The following is a 25,543-nucleotide window of genomic DNA, read 5'->3' on the forward strand; positions in this document are numbered from 1 at the left end:
CATCGAGTGAAATGTTTCAAGATTGTTGAAACCAAATTTCTTCTTCTCTTCCACTTCTCTTCTCCTTCTCTTCTCCTTCTTCTCTCATCTCCTTCTTCTCTTCTTCTCCTCCTCGTCCTGTTATATTCCTTATTTGTTCCAGTATTGTATTCCTACTCCTTCCTTCAGTTCAACTTTTATCATTTACCAATAATCTGTAACCAAAGGCTAGAAAAGTGAAAATTATTATTGTAATTCCTTCAAGATCAAGGTGTAATGTTTACAGCTGTATGATAATGTTCTGGAATATTTTATTTGAGTATTTGAATATTGTTCTTGAATATTGAAGCAATGTTCTGGAGAATGTAATAAACATTCCAATCATGATTTCAAACTTCATTAGAATGAAATAGTTTCAACTACCTCTTTGAGAAAAGTTCATCAGTATTTTTGTATAAGGGTTTGATCATCTTAATGATTGCACAATAGAATCAGTTAGGATTCTATTCCACCATGGAGAAAAGATACCGTAGTGTAGGAAGATATCCAATGGCATAGGTCGTTAATGTTCCAATTTTCAGGCCGATTTTTGTTAACTGAAGCCGATTTCTGCTGACTACTGTCTATTATTACTGTTGAAGTTGAACCACATGAGGATATGTTCGCATTTGAATAATATCTTACATTGAATAACATCTATCGATGAGAGAATTGACAGATTCTACCATCCAAAAATTATTTGCCAGCCCGGAAGTCGAACCCGGTACCTCCCAATCGCCTGTAAGGCATGCTCTAATCAATTACATCAAACTGAAAAATTTTCTATGTAGCTGGTCTTGTCGTCATCTATTTCTCGTCATCTATTGTTTCGTTTTATCTTTACTTGAAATCTTTGAAGTGTCTTATTTATTCTGTCCAAGTTTTGTCCAAACAACTTCTGCAACTTGTTTTCTGTAGCCGAAAAACCTTCGGAGCTGGCAGGACCCTCAGTTGTTTGAATTTTGAATAAAATTTTTATTTATTTTTTTGTTGATTCGATTCTTTATCACAAATAACAAAGCATTGCCAGGTATTGTAAGACCAGTTGCATACAACATTTTTATCTATCTATTACCGTATCTGTTATTCTATTGAATCTATTTTACTCTTATCTTTCGAATGTTTTCTTCGAAAGAAAATACGTAATAAAAAGTAGCGAAAAATGAGCGCAGAGTAAAGTAGGTGTAACTGCATAATATGCACAGGAAGATACCAATAAAGTACGATGTATAAATAAGTGCAGCGGCTTAATAGTGAAATAAGTGGTGATATTCATAAGTAGGTCGAATTGCCTTTATTATCATCTCTCTCTCTCACTCTCTCTATCTTTTTCTTACTATTCCCCCTCTTTTTCTATTTAACTTTTTTATCTGTCTCTCTCAAACACACGTGATTGTCCATTCTCCCCCTCTGCATAGTTCTCCCCTCGCACTATTATCTCTCTTACTGTCTCTCTCTTTATCTTTATCTTTTTCTCACACACACTCAATAGTCCTTTTCCTCTCTACATTTCTCTTTCCTCACACTATCATCTCTCTTACTCTCTCTCTCTCACTCTCTCTCCTACGCTCTCTCTCTCTTCCTTTCTCTCTCTTACACTCTCTTTCTCTAACTTTCTCTCACACACACGCTCAATCTTCCATTCTCCCCTCAACATATTTCCCTCTCACAATTATCTCTTTCTCTTTCACTCTCTCTCCTAATTCTCTCCCTCTTATATCTCTTTCTCTCTTGTCATCACAATATTTTTCTAACCTTGGCAAACTTAATTCACGGTCATCATCATGCTCAGAGAAGATATATCATCATGACAGTTTCAGCTAACATCAATCAAATAATGAGAAAACTGATCTTGGTTAATCTAACGGCCGTTAGTTCAACGGAGGTTTATTTAGTTGTGAATGTCAATCGAATAAAGAAACTGATCACGGTAAATCTAACGGCCGTTAGTTTAACAGAGGTTTGTTTAGTTGTAGAGAGGATTGTTTTATCTATTTTACACGTTAATCGATTGATATAATCTCAGAATACCTGGCATCGAAGATATTAGGTGAATATGTTGCAATCTCCAATTAAAAATTTTTGAAGATTCTATATTATTCTAGAATATTTCACAATGCTTGTTCGTTATATCCAATGACTGTTCTATCAACTGATTGAAATCTAAATTTATATCAGTTATTCCATCTTGAATTTGAAATTTTGCTGGACGGAATCCTGCATTGAGCAATAATTCCTTTTTTCTACAGTTACCTTGAAAAGTGACCATTCCTGCACTGATTACAGAACGCAAAGAATCACTTTTCCGCTCTAGTGCGCAAAGTATTACTTTGCATACACTTATGGCCACGTCAGACCGAGCTCACTACCGCTAGCGGTACTCCCGCTAGGAGACGTTTCAATTTCAAAAGTTCGCCTGGCTCGCGAAGTGAAACAACCGCCGAGGTACTACCTCCGCGGACGCGAGCTCGGTGTGACCTGCCCTTTAATTCTTTGCGTATTATCTTGCATCCATCCCAATCAGCTGTTGACATTGTTGGCGTGTATTTTGAATGCGAATTTGTTCTATTATATTTTTTTCTGATTTTCAAATAAATAAGAATGAGAACTCATTAAATTATACATTTTGATTATTATTTTTAATCATTCATTATTTGAAATAATATTATCCCATTCATAAATTGATTGGTTTGAAAATTATTTAGAAATTAAGATTTACTCAAAATTATTCAAATTTTCAAATTAATTGGATTAATTTGATTTTCAATTTGAATAAATTATAGATTATTAATTTTCAATTTGATTATCAAGTTTAAAATAAATTAAAGTTGTTATTAATAACAAAATTATACAGAGAAACATGGTTTTTAGCCATCATTTTACCCATAATCAATCACTTTTCATATTCAATGGTAACTGTAGGAAAATTTAATGTGAAATACGTGCGCAAAGTTCCTCTGCTGCACTCTAGAAACCATTCCGCCCTCGCCTATGGCTCGTGCGTAAACGTTTCTTTCGGTGCAGCAAACTGTCACTTTGCGCACTAGTTGCACAAATAACTATTTCCGGTCTTTCAGAATTATTTATTAGATGTGTTGATTTTTCGTATTTCAGTGATAATGATGGCGTGTAATTTATCTTTATCGTTTATCACAGAATTCCTGGCATAGAATAAGAAATTGTGAATATTTTGCAGTTCCAGATTCAAAACTTTTGAAGGTTTTATATTATCCTAGAATACTTCGAAATGTTTGTTCAATTTAATGACTGTCTATCGAACGATTGGAATTAAAATTTATATCAGTGAAGTTAATATCAGTTATTCTGTTTTGAATTGAAAATTATGCTGGACGAAATCCTACATTGAACAATTATTTTTTTTGGTCCACAACACACGACCTGGAATTGAGAGAGGAACAGCACAAGGTTACCTTATTTTTCTCTCCCTATCATTTTTAGCCCTTCTTCTACCAACGTTTTTCACATAACTTACACGAAATACCAAGTGGGGTAACTGAGTTACCTCAACAATATTTTCTGTTTTATATAATTATTCTATATTCTTTCCCATTAATTCATCTATCCTTCATAGTTTATCGATCACCTATTTCATCTTCCCTCTATTGTATTTTATTATGAACTTCAATTTTGTCATGGTATACTTTCATGATAAGTCTCACTCCACATGGATGCAAATAACAACTTGCTAATGTGATAATACTTTAGTTGATGTTGATGGCTCAATATGTACAATATTATTTTCTTTAATATTTGTAATTATTAATACCAATGCATAACTGAAAATAATTATTTATTTCTTAAGTTTAATTTAATTTTATTATGTCAATTTTTGTAAATGTTACCATAGGCAAGAGCCTAGTAACAATTGTCAATAAATATCTTATCTTATCTATAAAATGCATTACAAAAGCCATTAATATAATTAAAAATGAATTCCTTTTGTTGAAAAAATATATTTTCAATCAAAAACTGACTGGACAAAAAAATTGAGCATTCTATCATATAGATGAAGGGGAAATGTTGTCAAATAATTTAATTATGGCTATAGAGAAGCAATTTTTCCAAATTTAGATTTTAAGTGATCATTATGAATCAGGTTTGGCAAAAAAATGGAAATTGAACATTGAATTCATATTCTATGTATTCCGATAATGGATGAAATATACCAAAAAATGCATGACATGGAATGCCAAGCGGGGTAATAGAGTTCCTCGGAGGATAAATCTGCTAATAATTGAAAAAATAAGAGGAATGGAATGATTTTATGAGAAAAAACAACTAAAGTGATATGTTTTTAACAAGCACTCTAGGTTTCAATGAAATACGTCAACATTATCTACAAAAAAATTGACAAAATGTGGGTTGGGTTAGTCCAATTACCCCGCTTGGTAGCAGAAGGGTTGAGATGTACTCATTACAAAAATGGATGAAAAGAATAAATAAAGAATTTATTGAGCTGAATCATAGGAACAGAAAAACTATGTTCGTTTCATCCGTCTGCCTGCTGCATACGTATGTATGTTACGTATAATGCGTTAGCATTCAGACTTGAAACTTCAAATCGAGCCCCACCTAAGTTGTTATGGAGTATGACTTCTTGCTAAGCTCTGTAATAATCAGAAACATTACTACCAATCTTTGCTCCGTTAATTAACATTCAAATTGAATACTTCTCCTGTTCTCATAAATTATATATCTATAGCTACAACGTAATTAACCCTTAGTTATATAGTGGCTATCACTATATTCATTGATGAAGCCTATAGTTATAATGATATTTCGCTAGTACTGTAGATGTTTTGGAATGTTCTCAGTAGTATATTCTTTATTCATTATTCATATTTTTAAAATGAGTACATTATCGAAATGATGGGGAAAGAAAAAATAAGGTAGCCTTGTGCTATTCCTTTCCCAAATTTAGATAAGGTGACTGAATCATTTTGAAAAAGAGTACTTAGATTTCTATTTCTATTTATAAGATAGTTTATATATAATTGAATCACATTTTAAAAGCTATTAACCCATAGTATATATATATATATGTATATATATTTATGGGCCTGATACTGGCCCATATGAATAAAACCAGAACAAATGCTCATGAGCAAGAGCATGGAGTATAAGGTTTTGCTCATGAGCAAAAGCATTTGTTCATTTTTATATGAATAAGCTTTACCTCATACTCTTTCCTTATGCTCCTGAACTCTGGAGCGAATGCTCACGTATTTTAAAGATTTTTCATCAGCTGATTCGCTTTTGTAGCCTTACTTTGCTTTTATAGCTCACGGAAGCGCTAAATATGCAAGTAGGGGGCACTGCTTGTGTTTGCGTCGTCTGCTCTGTTTTCTATTTATGAATAGAGTTTTAGGTTAGTTGAGTTGAGAATTTTGAAATACTAGCTGAAAAAATGTCATCTCTATAATAATCTTCAGCATATTCTTATAATATCAATAGCTTCTTATAATCGTCTACACTCTCATCTTCTTAAATGCCTATTTCCTATTTTGTGATGGCTATCTTTATATCAGTTAGAGCTATCTTTTGTATTCATCCTTCTGTAGGAATAATATTCAACATTTGTAGTATCGTATGTGGTATAGTTTCCTCTTCCTCATACAAATTAGTTGAGCCATTTTACTATGAGCAAAAGGTGATAATCTGCTCTAGACTAGACTCACCTTTTTTGAAGCATTTGCTTCAAAAGTTGAGCAAATGCTCTAATTTATTCATACAATTTTGAGTATAAGCTTTTACTTTTGAGCAAATGCTCTAACTATTTTTTTGATGAGCATGAGCAGAAGGTTTTGCTCACGTTTATTCATAGAAAATGAAGCAATGTTTCATATTTTAGGAGTATAAGCAAATGCTCAACTTTATTCATATGGCCCAATATGTTCTGCTAGATCACTATACTTATACTGTATTTGTTAGAACTATATATATTCCAAATGATATTAACCCGCACCAAGATAGGTAGTATATATGTATTCACGGGTCTCAGAATATGCTCTGCTAGGTAACTACACTTATACTGTATTTGTTAGGACTATATCTATATTCCAAATGCTATTAACCCGTACCAAGATAGGTAGTATATATGTATCTATGGTCCACAGAATATGCTCTGCTCTTATATTGAATTGGTTGGGACTATATCTTTATTTAAAGTGCTATTAACCCGTACTAAGATGGTTAGTATATATGTATTTATGGTCCACAGATTATTTATAGTCTTATCTCATTAGAGCTCAGCCTCTCCTTGTTTTAATTTATTCATTAGACTACTGCATAATGTTCACCGATTTCTAATTATTATTTATGAGCTTTTTTCGATTTGAATTTGTGTTCTTTTTCGATTCAATCTTCTAGGTGCGGGTCCAATATTTAAAAGGTTATGTACTTCAGACGCTGGGTGGCCCACTCATTAATTATTGTGTTTGTAACGTATTTTAACGGCGGTTAATTAATTCTCCTACCGTTTTTGATTCTAGTTTATGTCGAACAACTGTTTGTTCTAGCTTTTGATTAACTCTGATCAACAGTCTGAATTGCTATAGTGAGATTTACCTTATAAAGTCTGTAGAAATGATAGAACTACAGGGTTGCCGATTCTCTGTTATCACCGCCTTCTATAATAGATATCTGTGAGTCAAGCCATTCACTTGAGTGTAAATTGGAAATTGCATTGAGTAAGTAATACGGCAAGGCAGATCATCCAAAAGGATATCTCTGCCGATGAAAGCCATATGAATAAATTGAATAAAATAAATAGATATCTGTGATTCGAGGAACATCATGCTTGAAGTCTAAAATTGTTCCTTTCCTAAATTTGGATAAGAATAGTCCAAAAATAGTTTATGTTCAGGTATCAATTCATAAGTTTTGTCTAATTTTAGGTCCAATATGTATAAACTAGGAATTTGAGCTGCGTTTAAACCGGAGTTGATAACACTAGTTATCAACAAGAAGTTATTAATCGACTAAGTCGTCAAAATTTTCTATTAACAAAAGTTCACTGGTAGCTCTGTGAATAGTAGACCTCACGCAGTTTTCTCAGCCCCAAGTATATGATGTCACCTGTTCTAGATGATTCAGTTGAATCACAATTATTCACAGTTGAACCATAATTTACTCTTGGAAACTGTTATTTCATTTCTTCAAGATCAAAAACTCATGTTAATAAACTCAGTTTACGTTTGAACTTTTATCCCATATAATAATTTATCCAGTTCCGTGATAATCTTTCCATCTAATGAAAATATTTCTCAACTATGTTTAAATTATTTTTTTAATTAAGAATATTATAATTTCTTCAGCATTATTTAGTTCAAATTATTTATCCTCAATCACCTATTAATTATTTTTCAAATGTGATACTGATGTGCACGCATCATAAAAATATTGGAAACCTACCTTATAGAAATAGACAATGGATAATCCACTTGTCAGCTGATTGACTATGAATAATTATATAGTCTGATTAATCCTATCTTCAAAGTAGAAATGATATATATAGTGTTATCAGAGTATGGAGGAATTCCTTTTCATTTCATATTATCCTTAAAATGCAAAATTTCAAAAAAAAACCTTGTGTATACATCGACGGGCAGTTGAAAAAGGAATAGTCCTGCCAAATCTCATCGAATTCTATCAACGCGTTTGGCCGTAATCGCTTTACATACAGACAGACAAAAGAAAATCCGAGTTAAAACATAGATCTCACTACGTTCGATCAACTAGTAGTTCTGTGAACAGTAGACCTCTCGCAGTATTCTCATCCACAAGTACCTGATTATAGACCTTATGGAAATACAGTAATAGACTGGCTTCTCCACATATCACTTGTGTAATCACTTGTCAGCTGATTTATGATGAATAATTACTTCTATAGTCTGATTTTTACCCTAATATTGGCGTATGAAGGAGGCTCCTTTTCCCCTTTATATTATCCTTGAAATGCAAAATTACCAAAAAACCTTGTATATACGTCGACGCGCAATTAAAAAAGGATCATACCTGTCAAATTTCATGAAAATCTATTACCGCGTTTCGCCATAAATGCGCAACATAAAAACATTTAAACATTTAAAGATTAAGAGAAATGCCAAACCGTCGACTTGAATCTTAGACCTCACTTCGCTCGGTCAATAACTCGTGTTTTTACAGAAAATTCCCAGTTATTGAACAAAATGTTATTAACATCAGTTGATAGCAAAAATTTTATAAACTTCTGTTATCAACTCCGGTGAAAACGCAGCTTAAAGCTGACAACCAAATTAAATAAAAATATTTCATCAAACAATCACTGATAACTGGAAAAGTTGCAGCATTCAATTTAGATTTCCGTTTAATAGTAATTAGAAGCTTCTATGTTATTCACAAGGGTTACCAGCTTTTTAATGAGAGTCTAACTAAACCTCATTTAATCGAACATATCCTCTAATCATTCCCAGATAATAAATAATCATCCAAGTCCTTGAAATCCAATACAGGTAGCCACAACATTTATCAAATTTCATCAAACCTGTTTCTTCTATACTATCATGGTGAAACCCACTTCCAACTGTCACTATTGGGTAAATTGGAAGCATAAGTTCATTCCCCTAGGTATACTGACAGTGAATCTATCCTCATACCTTTATTAATAACCTCCATTGATTGGTTACCTATTTAATATTCATAACTTATTATTTTCGTTAATTAATTTATTCATATACTTACTCACATCGTGGATTATTTACATGTCATAATCAAATCCGAGCTGGGCTGCATGTTCTGTTAATTGAATGTCAAAATCCTCCTGGAGCCGCCATGTTTTTAATTATAGATGTGTTTGAATTTAGATTGCTTTTTATGGTGCACCTTCAAGAGGATGGGAAGGGTTAGGTTACAAAAATTGTTTTCGAATTTGGTTGGAGTTGCGCCATGTGCTTCGATGTACTTGAGATAGTGAATCGAATCGAATCAAAATCTTTATTTACGAAAATCATGATTGCGATGACAATGGTTATAAAAAATAGAATACAAGATCCTATTATATGAAGCGAGCAATTCCTGTATATATGGATATTGAATGAAAAAAAATAATCAAAATAATCAAAAATACACAGATTTATCAAAATATCAAAATAATTTATTATTTATCAAAATAATCGAAAAAACACAGATTTATTGATACTAAGACCGGTTTCGGTTATTACACCATTGTCAATATCTGATAAACTGGAGTATTAATAAATCTGTGGTTCTTTGACAATTTCTTAGTCTTTTTCATTCAATATGAATAATTACCACAATATCAACTTCTCAACTACACAAAAAGTAAAAAAAATCTGAATATATTTTCATATTTGGTTATTTATATCAATTGTTTGTATTTATTTATGGTTATTTATGTTCAATAGATCTCGAAAACGGTTCTAACGATGCTCATGGAATTTGGAACATAGTAGGTGTATGATTTAAAAATTATATCTCACTAGGTCTCATCCTTGGGAAATCTCGCTGAACGACATCAAAAGGATAATAAATTAATCCTTGGCTGAAACAGCTGAGACTTTCGTCGTCTGCGGATAGTGAAAAAGTGAGTGAGCGAGTGAGTCTGTGGAAAATCAAAATATCGCATCCAAGAAATTCAAAAGCTGATGTATAGCCAGTTGTAAAATATAAACACGATTATTTTAGAGAATTGTGTTCTGTTTATCAATAAATAAAAATAACGAGCGAAGCTCGGTGCCCCCATATTTACAGAATAGACTCAAAAGCGACGTTTTATTCCGAAACTTTGGAATATTTTATCTGACGTATTCACTAAACAGTCATCTTGGCTGTAGAACTTGCTCAAAATGCCGCTTGTACTCTATAAGCAGTTCCAACAATATTATTGATTATAAAATATTATTGTTTGAAATTTATTATTGTTTAAATAACTTTTATATAGTTGTTTGGAAGCGGTTTGACTCAGTGGTCGCGCTGATAAACTATCGCTTAGATAAGTTAAGAATCATGCGCCCGGTACTCCCGTTGGAAGGGTGACCGCTTGAGTCAACTCCTCTGATTATGAGTTGTAGAATGGCTTCCCGGTGGTTGAGAACCCACCTAACACTGTAGTTCCATTCATCTCTCATTACCATTCATTTACTCATCTATACAATAAGTACATCATCAAAATGATAGGGAGAGGAAAAATAAGGTAACCTTGTGCCATTCGTCTCCCAAATTTAGATAACACATAGTCTGAAATAGGTTGAGTCTTGTAGCTCTTCAATTCACAAAATGTTTGGTTCTCAAGTATTTTCACAAAGTGGATTTTCTAATTGACCGAGCGAAGTGAGGTCTAAGATTCAAGTCGATGGTTTGGCATTTCTCTTAATGTTCAAATGTTTGAATGTATATTTCCCGTTCAAAAACATCGAACATCTTGTAAATATATCTTTCCATCAACGTTGTAGACAGTTGCAGCCAGACCTGATAACAGCGTTCACACTCTCTCTATTGTTTATTTAGGATTTTTTCTAGACATTTTGAATTGATAAATTATTTATTAATTTTTGAGAAAACATAACAACAGGTTACTGTGCGCGAGATCTACTGTTCACAGAAGTACTAGTTTAGATGCTTCAAAGCTAAACATAGAATATTCCACATTATTATAACTAAAATAGGAAATATTCACTTATTAAAAAAATATAATTTTGAAAAATAACCGAAAACAAACTTAACTCCAAAAAGCACAGCTGACCAACCGCCTCATTACACAAGCGCAAGCCTAGAGCTCATGTGGGCATCACCCTCAGCAAAAAAAGAAGACGACAAGAAGGTGTGGAAAAATCAGAAGAAAAATTAAAATTTAAGCTTCAATTTGACTGTTTCCTTATGATAGTAACAAATATGATGTATGATATGGTATGATAGCAACAAACATCATTTTGTTTTGTTAAATCCTAGTTGGATAAGTTTATTAACTACAGAATTTCATATAATGTAAAGTGTCATTTATGATGATGTCAAAATGAATGTTATTTGATTTGATTAATTCCTTTGTTATTTTTTGTGTAAATAACTAGATTGAATTGAAATTAAAAATTGATCTTTCTCTTTTGATTGCAGCCAGACTACCACCACACCAGCTGCACTAGAGAGAGAGAGAGAATGGAGGAGTGAATGAGGAGGTGAGGAGGAGGTGAGGAGGAATGGCAGAAGGAGAAGAAGAGACTGGAGACGCCATGTTAGCAGTTAGCGCTTCACCCCACAGCGTCATGCGGCGAGAACATTCTCAACCAATGAACTTGAAATCTGAGGTGAGAATTCAAAAAAATTTTAAAAATAATCAAGAAAATACAATAATACTTCAGACCTTGGATGAAATTCAAGGTTGATGGGGAGTTAATAGGTTGATAGAACTTCCTTGAGCTGAGAAAATTCCATAGCCCATTGCTTTATTTTAGTCTTGACTAATGCTTTTGATAGCAGGAGGCTCTGTTTTAGGTCCCCTATCATTCACTCTATATCTTAGATGAGGCTTATGGAGAAGATTATCCCAAAATACGTTCCAAAATAGTTGAAGAAATGGTGGATAGGGTAGATATTTCTGGACTTACAGCTATTCTAGCATTCCGTTCTTCGGAGCAGGAGCATTTGCCTTATCAACTTTATTTAGTCTGAGATACAAAATTGCAAAAAAATTAGAAAATATGAAAATTCAGTCTTTATGAACAGTAAAAGATTAACGTTAAGAGTCAACTTTCTATAACTAAAGATTCCTAGAAGTTTATCTTCTGATAATAGATTCTCTAAATGATGCTATATCTATTGAAAAAGGACCTTTTGATTCATGGAAATAATTATAATCAAACAAATCATGATGATTATATTCAATATTTATATAATTTGTATATTTCTGGACACGGAATTCGATTCAAAGTGGAGCAACATAATCTACCTTTTAGACATTGGTTTATTTCTATCAAAATTTGGAAAGGGAGCAGTTTTGGGCTAGTATTGTTGAATTTAAAAATAAAATAAATAAATATACTTCCCACGTGGAATGATGGATAGATAACATGTTTATCTGAGTGAAAACATATCTTCTAACCAAAACTGTTGAAAATAATAATGAAATCGAGTCGATGAATAAGTTATCAACAAAAACTAGGCATATAACAAACTTTTTGAGATATTTAAGAATGCAATAAAAACCGATAAATTTGATCATCTAAGTTAACGATCATATTAATTAAATCAACATTGAATCAAAACGAGAATTTCATAGGAATAAAACGACCCATTTCCGATCTGAAGAACTCATATTTCTATATTTTTTCTACAAAAAAATCTCTAAATTTAATGAAGATTTTATCTCAGCCCAGGATGATATTATTAAGGCCTAATTATTATTGAAAGAGTTTGTCGCTCCTATTGAGGATAATATTGAAGCCTAATTACTGATGAAAATAGAGAAAGAAAAAAGAGAAAAGTTAGAATCGTAATTAATTTTCTAATTATATAAGATATCAAACCTGATTCTGAAATGTGTTCATTGATATTTTTAGTATCCTTAGAACTAGTTTTTATCACCACATCCTCTCTGCTAATTCCCTCTTAAAACCGTCCGATTAATTAGGTATCATATTAGGTGCTTCTTCTTTTTGTTGTTCTTCTTCTACTTCTTCTTGTTCTTCTCCCTCTTCTTCCTCTTCTTCTTCTTCTTCTTCTTCTTCTTCTTCTTCTTCTTCTTCTTCTTCTTCTTCTCCTCCTCCTCCTCCTCCTCCTCCTCCTCTCCTTCTTCTTCTTCTTCTTCTTCTTCTTCTTCTTCTTCTTCTTCTTCTTCTTTTCCTTCTTCTTCTTCTTCTTCTTCTTCTTCTTCTTCTTCTTTTTCTTCTTCTTCTTCTTCTTCTTCTTCTTCTTCTTCTTCTTCTTCTTTTCCTTCTTCTTTTTCTTCTTCTTCTTCTTCTTTTTCTTCTTCTTCCTCTACATCATCTTCTTCTTCTACATCTCCTTCTTCTTCTTCTTCTTCTTCTTCTTCTTCTTCTTCTTCTTCTACATCATCTTCTTCTTATTCTTCCTCTCCTTCAATACCTCTTTCTTCTCCTTCTAAACCAACATCTCTTTCTTTTTCTTAATAAACGTTCTTCTTTCTTCTATATTCTTCTACAGTAGTCTATATTCTTTCTGTGTGTATTTTTTCTATAATCTTTTTCTGCTCCCAAATTTTCGACTCATTCTAGTCTTCTACTTTTCCACAAATACAAATTGAAAAATATAGAGAGAATAATTCGAGATATATTGAAAATTTTTAAAAGAATGTCAAGCACTGCAGTTGATGATATGTGTAACAGAGATGGAAAGAAGTAAAGAAAATATAACTCAAAATAATAAGTATTCACCAGTTATTTGAAAATACAAAAATTTGGATTCCAAAGAACTAAATAACTTGATTAAAACACCTACCAGCATGTTTCAGACGAGTAGAAGCTGTTTAAGAGAGGCTTTCCTAATTAAAATACGTAGAATATTATGGTAATGACCAACATGATATTCTTAATAATCGACATCACATGTGAGTAATAAGCATCTAATTAGAGACCCCAAAAAAGGAGAAAGGAGATTGTGAAGAAGAAAACAAAGAGAAGAAGTAGAAGAAGAAGAAGGAGAAGGAGAACAAGAAGAAAAAGAAAAAGAAAAAGAAGAAGAAGAAGAAGAAGAAGAAGAAGAAAGAGAAGAGGATGATGAAGATGAAGATGGAGATGAAGATGAAAATGAAGAAGAAGAAGAACAACAAGAAGAATAAGATAAGAATACAAAGAAGGAGAAGAACGAAAATGAGTAGGAGAATGAGGAGAATAAAGAGGAATCTCCTCCTCGACCTCCTCCAACTCCTCCTCCTCCTTCTCCTCCTTCCCCTCCTTTCCTCATCATTCTCCGTCACCACATCCTCCACCTTCTCCATCTTCTCCACCTCTTCTTTCTCCTCCGCCTCCTCTTTCCACCGTTCTAGAAGGGCGTATAATGAGGGAATGCAGTCCACTAACTAGATGGATGGAAGGAAGTATTGAGCCGGCTTAGTAGGTGCTTTGTTGATTGCATTGGGTGGACTGGCTTGTAGGACTTAGTAACAGGGTCGATAGATAGAGAAATAATCTTGATTATTTTTATGAGATTCAGTCATATAAGAAAGAGAATTCGTCATAGGAGTATACTTTTGGCAAATAATCATGGAAATACCTGATAACGAAGTTTTCCTAAATTCAAGTAATCCTCGAGTTATCGACCCAGAAGTCCTCTAAATATGGAACCTGTTAAGCCCAGCACACACATTGATTTTTGTTCGTACGATATTTTGTCGTCTTTGAATGTCTCTCTATATGGTCTCATATGTGACATAAGTCACAAACAGGCTCGCTATTTAGAAGATTTCTGGGTCGATAACTCGAGAATTACTCGAATTTCAGAAAACTTCATTATTATTGGGTATTTCCATGATTATTTGCCAAAAGTATACTCCTATGACGAATTTTCTTTCTTATATGACTGAATCTCATAAAAATAATCAAGATTATTTCAAGTAATTCTCTATTCAATTTATCGACCCTGTTACTAAGTCCTACAAGCCAGTCCACCCAATGCAATCAACAAAGCACCTACTAAGCCGGCTCAATACTTCCTTCCATCCATCTAGTTAGTGGACTGCATTCCCTCATTATACGCCCTTCTAGAACGGTGGAAAGAGGAGGCGGAGGGGAAAGAAGAGGTGGAGAAGATGGGGAAGGTGGAGGATGTGGCGACAGAGAATGATGAGGAAAGGAGGGGTAGGAGGAGAAGGAGGAGGAGGAGGAGGTTGAGGGTCAAGGAGGAGATGGATGAGAAGGTGGTGAAGGAGGAGAAAAAGAAGAAGGATGAGGAGAGGAGGAGGAGTGAGAGGAGAAGTGGAAGGAGAAGGGACGAGGAAGTGGAGAAGAAAGATGAAGAGGTGGAGAAAAAGGAATAGGACGAAGAGTAGATGAACCTAAGGTTTTTGCAAATGAAGTGCTAAGTTTTCCTTCTCCTCCTTTGTCTCTTACTTCTCCTTCCTCTCCTTATTCTCCCCATTCTCCTACTTATTTTCGTTCTTCTCCTTCTTTGTCTTCTTATCTTATTCTTGTTCATTCTTGTTCTTCTTCTTCTTCTTCTTCTTCTTCTTCTTCTTCTTTTTCTTCTTCCTATTCTTCTTCTTCTTCTTCTTCATTTTCATCTTCATCTCCATCTTTATCTTCATCATCATCTTCTCCTCCTTCTTCTTCTTCTTTTTCTTATTCTTCTTCTTCTTGTTCTTCTTCTTCTTCTTCTTCTTGTTCTTGTTCTTGTCTCTCTATATGGTCTTATATGTGACATATGGTCTCTATGTACATTGGTTTAAAAAGGACTTTGAAAACATCACCTGTTTGAAATAATCGGTTTAATCTAAATATCAGGGCACCGAGCTTCACTCGTTATTTCTATTTATTGATAAACGGAACACAATTATTCTCTAAAATAATTGTGTTATTTTTTACAAATGGCTTTATACGTCAGCTCATGAATCTCGGGGATGCGATATTTTGATTTTCCACAGAATCACTCTCTCACTTTCCACTAATCACAGATGACGAAAGTCTCAGCTGTTCCAGCCAAGGATGAATTATCCTTTCAATGTCTTTCAGCGAGTTTTCCCAGGGATAGTGTAATCGAATATTCATATCATAAACCACCCTGCATGAGATTTCACGAAATAAATATGATATGGAGATAAATAGGATAAAGACAGAAGTAATGGTCTGCTCAAAAGTCCCAGATACTGTGTCCATTGAATTAGATAATCACGCCCTGGAGCAAGTTAAAATGTTCAAATATCTTGGAAGCCTTATATCAGATGATGGAAAAGATAGACTGGATATAAAGCGCCGAATCAGAGAAGCTAAGGGTATGTTCATCAGTAAAAGGCAGCTTCTTTCCTCAAATAGTCTCACGTTGGAAATAAGATTGATTATTGATTGAGTACTTTATTAATGTAGATTACAATATATACTGGCTTATACGCTTATATATAATAGCTTACAATATATGTGTAAAGAAAGAGACTAATGAAGAGTTGCATTTGGAGTATAACTCTCTATGGGTCTGAAACGTGGACTATTGGTAAGGCTGAGGAAAAGACTCTGAATGCTTTTGAAGTGTGGTGTTGGAGGCGAATGCTCAAATTAAAATGGACTGACAGAGTTACGAATGAGGAGGTATTCCAGAGGGTGGCAGAAAAGATATCTCTTCTGAATTTCCTCAGGGACAGGCGACATTCTTGGATTGGACACATAATAAGACACGACGCATTCACGTCAAGTATTCTGGAAGGTACAGTTGATGAACAAAGGGGTCGTGGCAGACCCCGGCTACAGTATTTCAAACAAATGACGAAGGATCTGGGTGCTATAGCAATGGACAGATTTAGATGGAAGGCTGCCAACCAATCAAACGATTGAGCTGTAAGAAGAAGAAACCATAGAGAAACGATAGCATAAGTAGATATCCCATGGTATAGGCCGTTTATGTCGCAACTTTTACTGTTATCCCAAGCCGATAGTTCACGTAGTTCTTTCCAATGCAGCTGTGTGATGCTGGTAGTCTCTCAAATTGTGCCGTTCATACACTCTCATCCCAACAAAACAGTAAAAATTGACAATAATCGACAGTAAACGGCTTGAGATAACAGTAAAAGTTGCGACATAAATTCCCTATACCATGGGATATCTACTCACGCTATTGTTTCTCTGTGAAGAAAGGTACTATGTTCCAAGTTTCGTGAGAATCGTCGAAGCCGTTTTTGAGATCCGGTCACATACAGATATATATTTTTTATATATAAACATAAAAACAGCAATTGATCGTTTAATAGTATCAGGATAAAATTCATGATGACGGCAAAATATCGTACGAACAGTAATCGATGTATGTGTGCGGGGTTTAACAGGTCGATATTTTGAGAGTTCCTGGGTCGATAACTCAAAATTACTTGAATTCCAGAAAACTTCATTATTATTAGGTATTTAAATGATTATTTGCCAAGAGTATAGCTTCTGAAATAAAGGAAAATAGTTATACTTCTCAAAGTTAATTGGTCACATGGTCGATAACTCGGAATTTCCATATTTTTTGCCTAGAATATAATAATAGAAATGATGGAAAAATGATCATGTACGTCACAGGGAATCGAGAACTTATAAGCACTTTCATGATAAATTTCATAGAATGTAGCAATATCAAGAAATAAAAAGCAAAGGGGTACTCGGATTTTTTATTTTTATTTCTTGATATTGCTACATTCTATAAAATTTATAATGAAAATGCTTATAAGTTCTCGATCTCCTGTGACTTATATGATCATATAATTATATAATCTTCTACAATTATATTCTAAGGAAATAAACATGGAAATTCCTAGTTATTATTGAGTTATCGACCATGTGACAAATTAATTTTGAGAAATATAACTATTTTCCTATATGATCATTTTTTCGAGGTTGAAGGTTATTCATGTTTTGCGATAAATGACAGAAAAGTTTAGAAACTTCAGAGGCCACAGAAAGGAATCGTGAGGAAGGACAGAGGTCGAAGCAACAGTTAAGTGCGATGAAAAGAATCACCTTCTCTGGAAGCACGCCAAGTGAATCACTTCCTACACTTCTCACAGGATTTTCCCACTTTTCACCCCTTTTTCCCCTTGCCTCACCCATTTCCTCCCTACTTTCCCCTTTTCACTCCCCTTTTCCCTTTCTCACCACTCTTCCACGTCCCGTACTACACCAGTTGTGAAACTCTTCATTCATTCTCAAAACCTTTCCTACAACTCATCTGTCTTCTCTACCCTTTTCCTTCTCCTTCTTCTTATTTTTCTCCTTCTTCTTCGTCTTTTTCTTCGTCTTTTTCTTCTTCTTTTTCTTCCACTTTCTCTTCTTTTATACGTACAGATTTGCTCTTATCAGTATCAGGTATCGAGAATTCTGTTTCCTCTTTACTCTCTTCTACGTCTTCCTTCTTTTTTGTCTTCTCCCTCCGTCCTCTTCTTTCTCTTCTTCTTTTTCTTCTCCTATACGTGCTCAAAACCTTTCCTACAACTCATCTGTCTTCTCTACCCTTTTTCCTCTATCCGTTTCATTCTTCTTCTTATTTTTCTCCTTCTTCTTTTTATTATTCTCCTTTTCTACTTCCTCGTCTTCTTCTTCTTCTTCTTCTTTTTGTTCTTCTCCTTCTTCTTCTTCTTCTTCTTCTTCTTCTTCTTCTTCTCCTTTCATACGTCCAGATTTGCTCTTGTCAGTTGTATGAATCGAAAAATGCTGCTCCTTCACTCTTTTCTACTTATTCCTTCTTCTTTCTTTTCTCCGTCTTCTTCATTTTCCTTTTCTTCTACTCTGTCTCCCTCTTCTTTTTCCTCTTCTTTTATACGTACAGATTTGCTCTTGTCAGTTTTAGGAATCGAAAATTTTGTTTCCTCTCCACTGTCTTCAAACTCCCTCTTTCTTTATTTTCACCTTCGTGGACTTCTCATTTCCATCCTTCTTCATCTCCTCATCCCTCTTCATCCCCTCTTCCTTCTTCTTCTTCATCATCATCATTTACTCTCCTCATTTATCTGAATGGAATACTCTTTTCCGTTTCAACATTTTCATCTTCTGCTTCTTCCTCCAAACTCTCATACTAAATCCTCTATCCAAAGTTTTTTGAATGGAATGCTCTTTTTCGTTTCAACAAAGCAAGTTGGGCGATTACAGAAGTCAAGTGGCTAAACACTTTTGGTCTGAAGGGAATGATGATACTCGCGCTCTTCTTGTAGGTGTGAAAAAGGAAGAGTGAAAGGGAGAGAGAGAGAGTGAAAAGAGGGAGAGAGAGAGAAAGTGTGAGTGTGAGTGAGAGAGAAGGTTTAAGATGTGAGAAGAGAGAAAATGTTGTTGATGTGGGTGGTAAGCTACTTATTCACAGAAGTCTTTACAGCAATTATTTAGTTGTTTATCACAGCTGTAGTGGAAGGAACGTGGGAGGCAAAATAGAAAATATGGAAGAATGATGAGAAGAAAAGGAAAGAAAGAAAAATAGTGATTGAAAGGAGAAACGAGAGAGACAATGTGATGATTATGGTGGTGGAGAAATGAGAAAATGAAATGATTCGGATGCAAAGTAAAGGAGAAAGGATATCAGAGAGAAAAAAGAAGAACAAAAGAGGGTCGAAGAATAGAGAATGACAAACAGATAACAGCAGATTTAATAGAATGGTCATGAAGAAGAGTGGAGGAGGAAGAATGAAGGAATTTGGGGTGAAAAAGTGAAGGATTTGCGTTTGGGAAAGTGAACAAAAATTTGGCGAATTGGGGAAGAGGACTTGTAACTGACGAAGTGAGTTAGAATGAAAAGAAAAAAGTAAGGAAAATTTGCATTAATTAATAATAATATTATACTATTATTCGTGCGTTAATTATTGACCAAAGACAACGATTAATATAGATCATTTGAAGAATGGAAACCACAGAACAGAAAACAACAGAAGTTGACAGAAGTTGATACAATCTTTACTGATATGAGAAATGAAAAGAGTGAACCGATGAGAAAGAGAAACGTTGAGAAAAGCAACGGAAGAGAGAAATTAGAGGGAATCGTGAAAAATTGAATGGAAATTCCATGAAAGAATAAGAAAAAATAGCAAAATAGAAATGTGCAATGGATGAGGTAAAAATACAATATTAGCAAATTAAAAGCCAGGAGAATCGTTTAAAAGGTCAATAGGGTGAGGCAAAAGTGAATGATGAGGAAAATTATGAAGTTGAAGACAGAAAAAGCCAGAAGAGAAGAAAAGACAGTGAAGATGAAGGAGTATTACAATAATAGAAAGAAACAGAATTAGAAGTAGAAGAAAAAGAAGAAGAAGAGGAAGAAGATTCAGAGGAAGAAGAAGAAGAAGAGGAAGAAGACAGGAGAAGGAGAAGAACAAAAGTTATAGTAGATATGGAGTGGATAAAGAAGACAGAAGACAAAGAAGAAGAAAAAGGAAAAGGAGAATACTAGCAAACAGAAACAGTGATGCTGAAAAATTGTTAAACATTAAGGAGAAGTAGGAGATGATGAAGTAGAAGAAGAAGGTGCAGAAGAAAAAGAAGAAGAAAAATAAGAGGAGGAAGAAGAAGATGAATTGGAATGATCAGTAGTAGAAGAGAATGAGAAGCAGAAGTGGGTGAGAAGTATGTGTGAATGTAGATCAATAGAGAGACTGGACTTGGCTGGCTCCGAAGCAGGGACGCCGCTCACAACTGGACCTTGTTGTTTTGTGGGTGTCTCCTCCTCCTACTCCTTCTCCTCCTCCTTCTCCTCTTCCTGCTCCACCTCCTCCACAATCGCCACCACCACCACCGGGGGTGTTTGAAGCTCAATTCCATCTCCTCCTCCACCCTTCATCAGAACCACCTTTCATTCTCTACTCTGCCGCCCAAAGTCTAGCTTCCCGAGATAATGAGACGTAACGTTTCTCCTCCTCCACATCGTCCTCCTCCTCATCCTCCTCCTCGACGTCATCGTCATCCTGTCTCCCTCGCACACCGACAGACCACTGTCCAGTAGGGGTAATGACTTGTTCTCAACACCGCCGCCGCCTGCGATCCTCACCCTTCATTTCTAGACCTTGCAAAAGCGTTCGACCATCTTTCCCCCCTATTTTCCCCCTAACCTCGATCACCCGCCCCCTCCCACCTCTCGCTGCGACTAAAACACCAGCCACTAATTATGCCCTGGGCTTCACATCGCCCCAAACCCCCACCGCTCACCCTACAACAGTCGAAATGGGGATGGTGTACCTCAGGGCTCCCTCCTTGCACCAGTACACTTCACCGTTTATAAACCCTTTCCCTTGTAGGGAGTGGTGGAGTGGGGGTGGTTCTGGTCACTTGTCCCGCTCCTTCCCTTAGTCCCTTCATTCACTTATTCCCCACCAACACACACACACACAGGCACAAACACTACACTTGCATCAGGTAGAGAGACCTCTAGGACGACCGAACGACTACATACCCTCTAAGCGGTAATGAGTTTTGACCAGCCCTCCCCCCTTAATTTAACCCCCCCGTTCATCGTTGTCCTTATCTGGAATTGTTCCCCGGTCTGGGACAGGCATGGCAGGGCAGGGCAGGGCAGAACGGCATCAAATTAGATTCATCCTCCTTAGCAGTAGCGGTGAGGTTCGATCGAAATTAGAAAGTTGGTTGGACTGATGCTGATGTGCACGGCGGCCATTTTGAATTTGTATGTGTATGTGTGAGTGGATAAATTATCGTCGTTGAGATGATTGTTGGAGGATATGATTGACTGGGTGGTTTGGCAGTTGTAACGTGATGGTTTGTTTAGATGTTATAGTTTATTGTTGGTATATGATGGTTTTTGGGAAGACGAGACATGATGGGTCTGTTGAAACATGATGATTTGATGAAACATGATGATCCATTGAAACATGATGGTTAGTTGGGAACAGGATGGGTGAAACATAATGGTCCATTGAAACATGATGGTTTGTTGAAATATTATAATTTATTGTTGAGACATGATGGTTTGTTGGGAACATGATGATTTGTTGAAACGTGATGAGTGAGACATGATTGTCCGTTGGAACATGATGATTCGTTGAAACATGATGGGTGAGACATGATGGTTTGTTGAGACATTATAGTTTATTGTTGAGACACGATAGTTTGTCAGGAACATGACAGTCTGTTGGTACATGATGGTTCATTGGTAACAGGATGGGTGATACATGATGTGATGGTCCGTTAAAACATGATGGTACATTGGAAACATGATGATTTGTTAGAACATGATGGTTTGTTGAGATAGGATGTGTCGTTGCAACATCATCAAATCAGATTTATTCATTCAGTTCAAAATTAATACGAAATATGCATAAATGTATAGAACGATATTATACTAACAAAGAAAAGTAAGTGAATATTATTTTATTATTAGGTTATTTTTTTCATCTCTGATTTGGTAGAGAGTTAGTGGGGAGGATATTTTTAATATTCTTTCCGAAGAATGGACATTGATATGTCCAAAGCTCCGCCAATTTATGTAGATGCATAACAATATAATTATCTATAGTTTATTATATTACAAATTGCTGTTTAATATCATATACAGTTCAATAATTATTTTCTTAGTCTATATTATGTAAATTCATCTATAATTTTGCTGTATTGTAAGCTATTGTATATAAGTGTATAAGCCAGTATATATTGTAATCTACATAAATAAAGTACTCAATCAATCAATCAATCAATACCAACCTAGACTAACTATAGGCAGAGATCTGTGATAGATCGTTGATATTACTCACAATATGTATAGTAAGTAACTGGTCTTTGTTCGCGAATAGGAGTTCTAATCGTTCTCACTCAAGAAATACTTGCGAATTAGAGACGCTCTATACAGTGTAATGAGAAGTGGAACAGGAAGAGGAAAAATGGGGAGGAGTGAGAGAAAAAGAGGCGGAATGCGAAGAATATGAAAAAGAATAAGAAAAAAAAAGCGGAAGACGACCTAGAAGATGATGATGATGGTGAAAAAGAACAAGATGAAGAAGAAGAAGAAAAAGAAGAAGAAGAAGAAGAAGAAGAAGAAGAAGAGGAACCAATTCTGGAGCTCATTATCATAATCACTCATAAGACGCAGTCAGCAGTAGTTAGAAATGTGGGTAGGGGAGGTCTGTGCCTCTTGGAGGATGTTGGATCATAAAATTTAATTACATCTCACTGCTTTTACGATCGATTCGTTCATTTGATACTACTGTTCCTTCAATTCGTCTTCCTCTTCTTCCTCTTTCTTCTTCTTCTTCTTCTTCTTCTTCTTCTACTTATTCTCATTTTTCTTCTTTCTCTTCATCACCATCTCCTCTGTCTTCTATTTCGGAGGAGAAAGAATGAAGGGGAAAGAGAGGAAAAGATTTTTCCAATTCATTCTCAATTAAATGGATAAAGAGTACTCAATAGAAATTATGATGATTTTATCCATTTATTCATACATTGATAGTTACAATATCATTCTCAACAATGAATGATTGGGAAAGGAACAACAAGTTTGAAGCCCAAAACTACTCCTTTCCCAAATTTAGATAGAAATATTGTCCAAAAAGAGGTCTTGTTTTTCGTTATTTTTGTCAAATTTTGAGTATAAAATATTTACAAACTAGTAATTCAGAATTTAGAAAATTTTAAAACCAAACTGAATGAGAATACTTTACTAAATCACCACTGATATCTAAAAAATACTGTATCAATAATACTGTATAATTTTATTGAGAAATTTGAAACTTGATTGATAATCTACTAAGAATACTGGGTGTCTAACGGGAGGAGAAATATGGGAAAAACATTTTGAGGTAAAATAACAAAAATTCCGAATGTTGAATAGTTGAATATTTTCTCCACTCATGTGTAAAAAAATTTTGATAGAAGTTTCTTCTATGATTTCGTGTTTAGAAGTTGATTGATCTAATGATTTCAAAATTTCAGTTGATATATTTTTCGGACTTCAAATTGTTTGTGAATTTAATTATCATCTTTTATAATCTCTACACCTTTTCCAATTTTATTTCAGATAGTATCAAGTTAATTTGAGAAAGTATCAATTGTATTTGAGATTAGTCACTTGTAATTGAGAGAATGTCAGATGTGAATGAGAATAGTCATTTGTATTTGGGAAGTCATCACATGTAATTGAGAAGAGTGAATTGTATTTGAGAAATCGTCAAATGTAAATTGGAAGATATCAATTGAAATTGATAAAATTTTCCAATTGACATGTTGTGATTCTTCTATAACCTACAGTAGTGCAGGTTTGATTTGAGCAGGAAAGGATACTGTACGACATATACAGTATTGCAATTACTAGCATAAGTTTTGCATGGGTTAAAATTAATATTCCAATGATGAGAGAATTTCCCCTGTACTGTTTACGAATAATTAATTGATAAGTATTATTTCTATGTTTGTATTGGCAACGCGACTTTTGTTTCCAAAAATTCTGTGCAACATTGCACTTGAAGAAGATCAAATTCTCTATGTTAAAAGGCGCGATTGAACTTCATCATAAATCAATTGAATCTCTTGATCAAACAATTCGACAATTCTTCAATGGATTTTGGGACATGAAATTAATGCTTTATTCAAAAAACTAAACGTTTTATTGCAATATTTAATATATAATTTTATATGAGTACAGTTATGGAAAATATAAGTACTGTTTTTTTAATCATTTCCCAATCACAACTGATAACTTCTCGATTTCAAATCGTATGTTCTCAAATTGAAATGATAGATTACTTTCTCAAATAAAATTCATTATTCTCAATATTATAAGTGATGACTTCTCGAATACAATTGACTATTCTCATTTACATCTGACGTTTTCCCAAATACAAATGACTATTTTCAATCACAATTGATACTCTCTCAAATACAGTTGGAGAAGGTGAAGACTGAGTATTTTATACATATATTGTATACAATTGTTGACCGAGCGAAGTGAGGTCTAAGATTCAAGTCGACGGTTTGGCAATTCTCTTAATTTTTAAATGTTTGAATGTTCAAATGTTTCAATGTTTCAATGTTTAAATGTTTGAATGTTTAAATGTTAATATGTTGCGCATTTACGGCGAAACGCGGTAATAGATTTTCAAGAAATTTGACAGGTATGTTCCTTTTTTAATTGCGCGTCAACGTATATACAAGGTTTTTGAAAATTTTTCAATTCAAGGACAATAAAAAAAGAAAAAAGGAGCCTCCTTCATACGCCAATTTTAATATTCATCATAAATCAGCTGACAAGTGATTACACAGATGTGTGGAGAAGCCAGTCTATTGCTGTATTTCCATAAGATCTATAGTTTCAATCAGGTACTTGTGGATGAGAATACTGCGTGAGGTCTACTGTTCACAGAACTACTAGTATATTGAATATATTGATTTGAAACAGTTTTCAGCGAACGCCTGCTGTTTCAACCTGAATTGTATATATTGTCTATGATTGAATACAAATAATAAAATGAGAAGGATATTGGAAGAATGATGATACATTGCAAATATAGCAGGGGTAGCATCAAAGCTTGACTATCAAAAAATAACTCATGAATCCACTGCCTTCCATTTCTATTTCCACCCATGAATGATACAACCTGCATTACTTATTACCAAAAAGCAGACGACAATAAACTCCACTGTCTCTGTACTATAATTATTAATAGCACACAAAAACTCAATGTCACAATACCAAAGAGGGATTCATTCTAAACTGTCAGTATCCCCTATATAAAAGATCAATGCTCTCCATTCAAACAATACTGACAGATGTTCACTAAAAAGCACAACATGGTCAACTATTATAGCCATGTCACCACCTGCTTCTATTCACTAGAATTTGTCAGCATTAGTAAGATGGGAGTTATTAGTGTTACTTATGAGGACAACTGACA

The 25,543-nt window shown here is 34.4% G+C and overlaps 1 protein-coding gene across 4 annotated transcripts in view; it reads left to right on the top strand.

The window, feature by feature from the left end:
• LOC111054872 (POU domain, class 6, transcription factor 1) overlaps positions 1–25,543 on the top strand; it is a 225,849-nt gene that overhangs the window by 48,229 nt on the left and 152,077 nt on the right. For all 4 annotated transcript variants that reach the window (XM_039440774.1, XM_039440776.1, XM_039440777.1 and 1 more), the window contains exon 2: positions 11,149–11,339. In XM_039440774.1, coding sequence (XP_039296708.1) covers positions 11,232–11,339 — 108 coding nt within the window. In that variant the 5' untranslated portion in view covers positions 11,149–11,231. The remainder of the gene's footprint in view (positions 1–11,148; positions 11,340–25,543) is intronic.

This window comes from Nilaparvata lugens, chromosome 14, assembly GCF_014356525.2.
Source record: "Nilaparvata lugens isolate BPH chromosome 14, ASM1435652v1, whole genome shotgun sequence".
NCBI classification, from domain to species: Eukaryota; Metazoa; Arthropoda; class Insecta; order Hemiptera; family Delphacidae; genus Nilaparvata; species Nilaparvata lugens.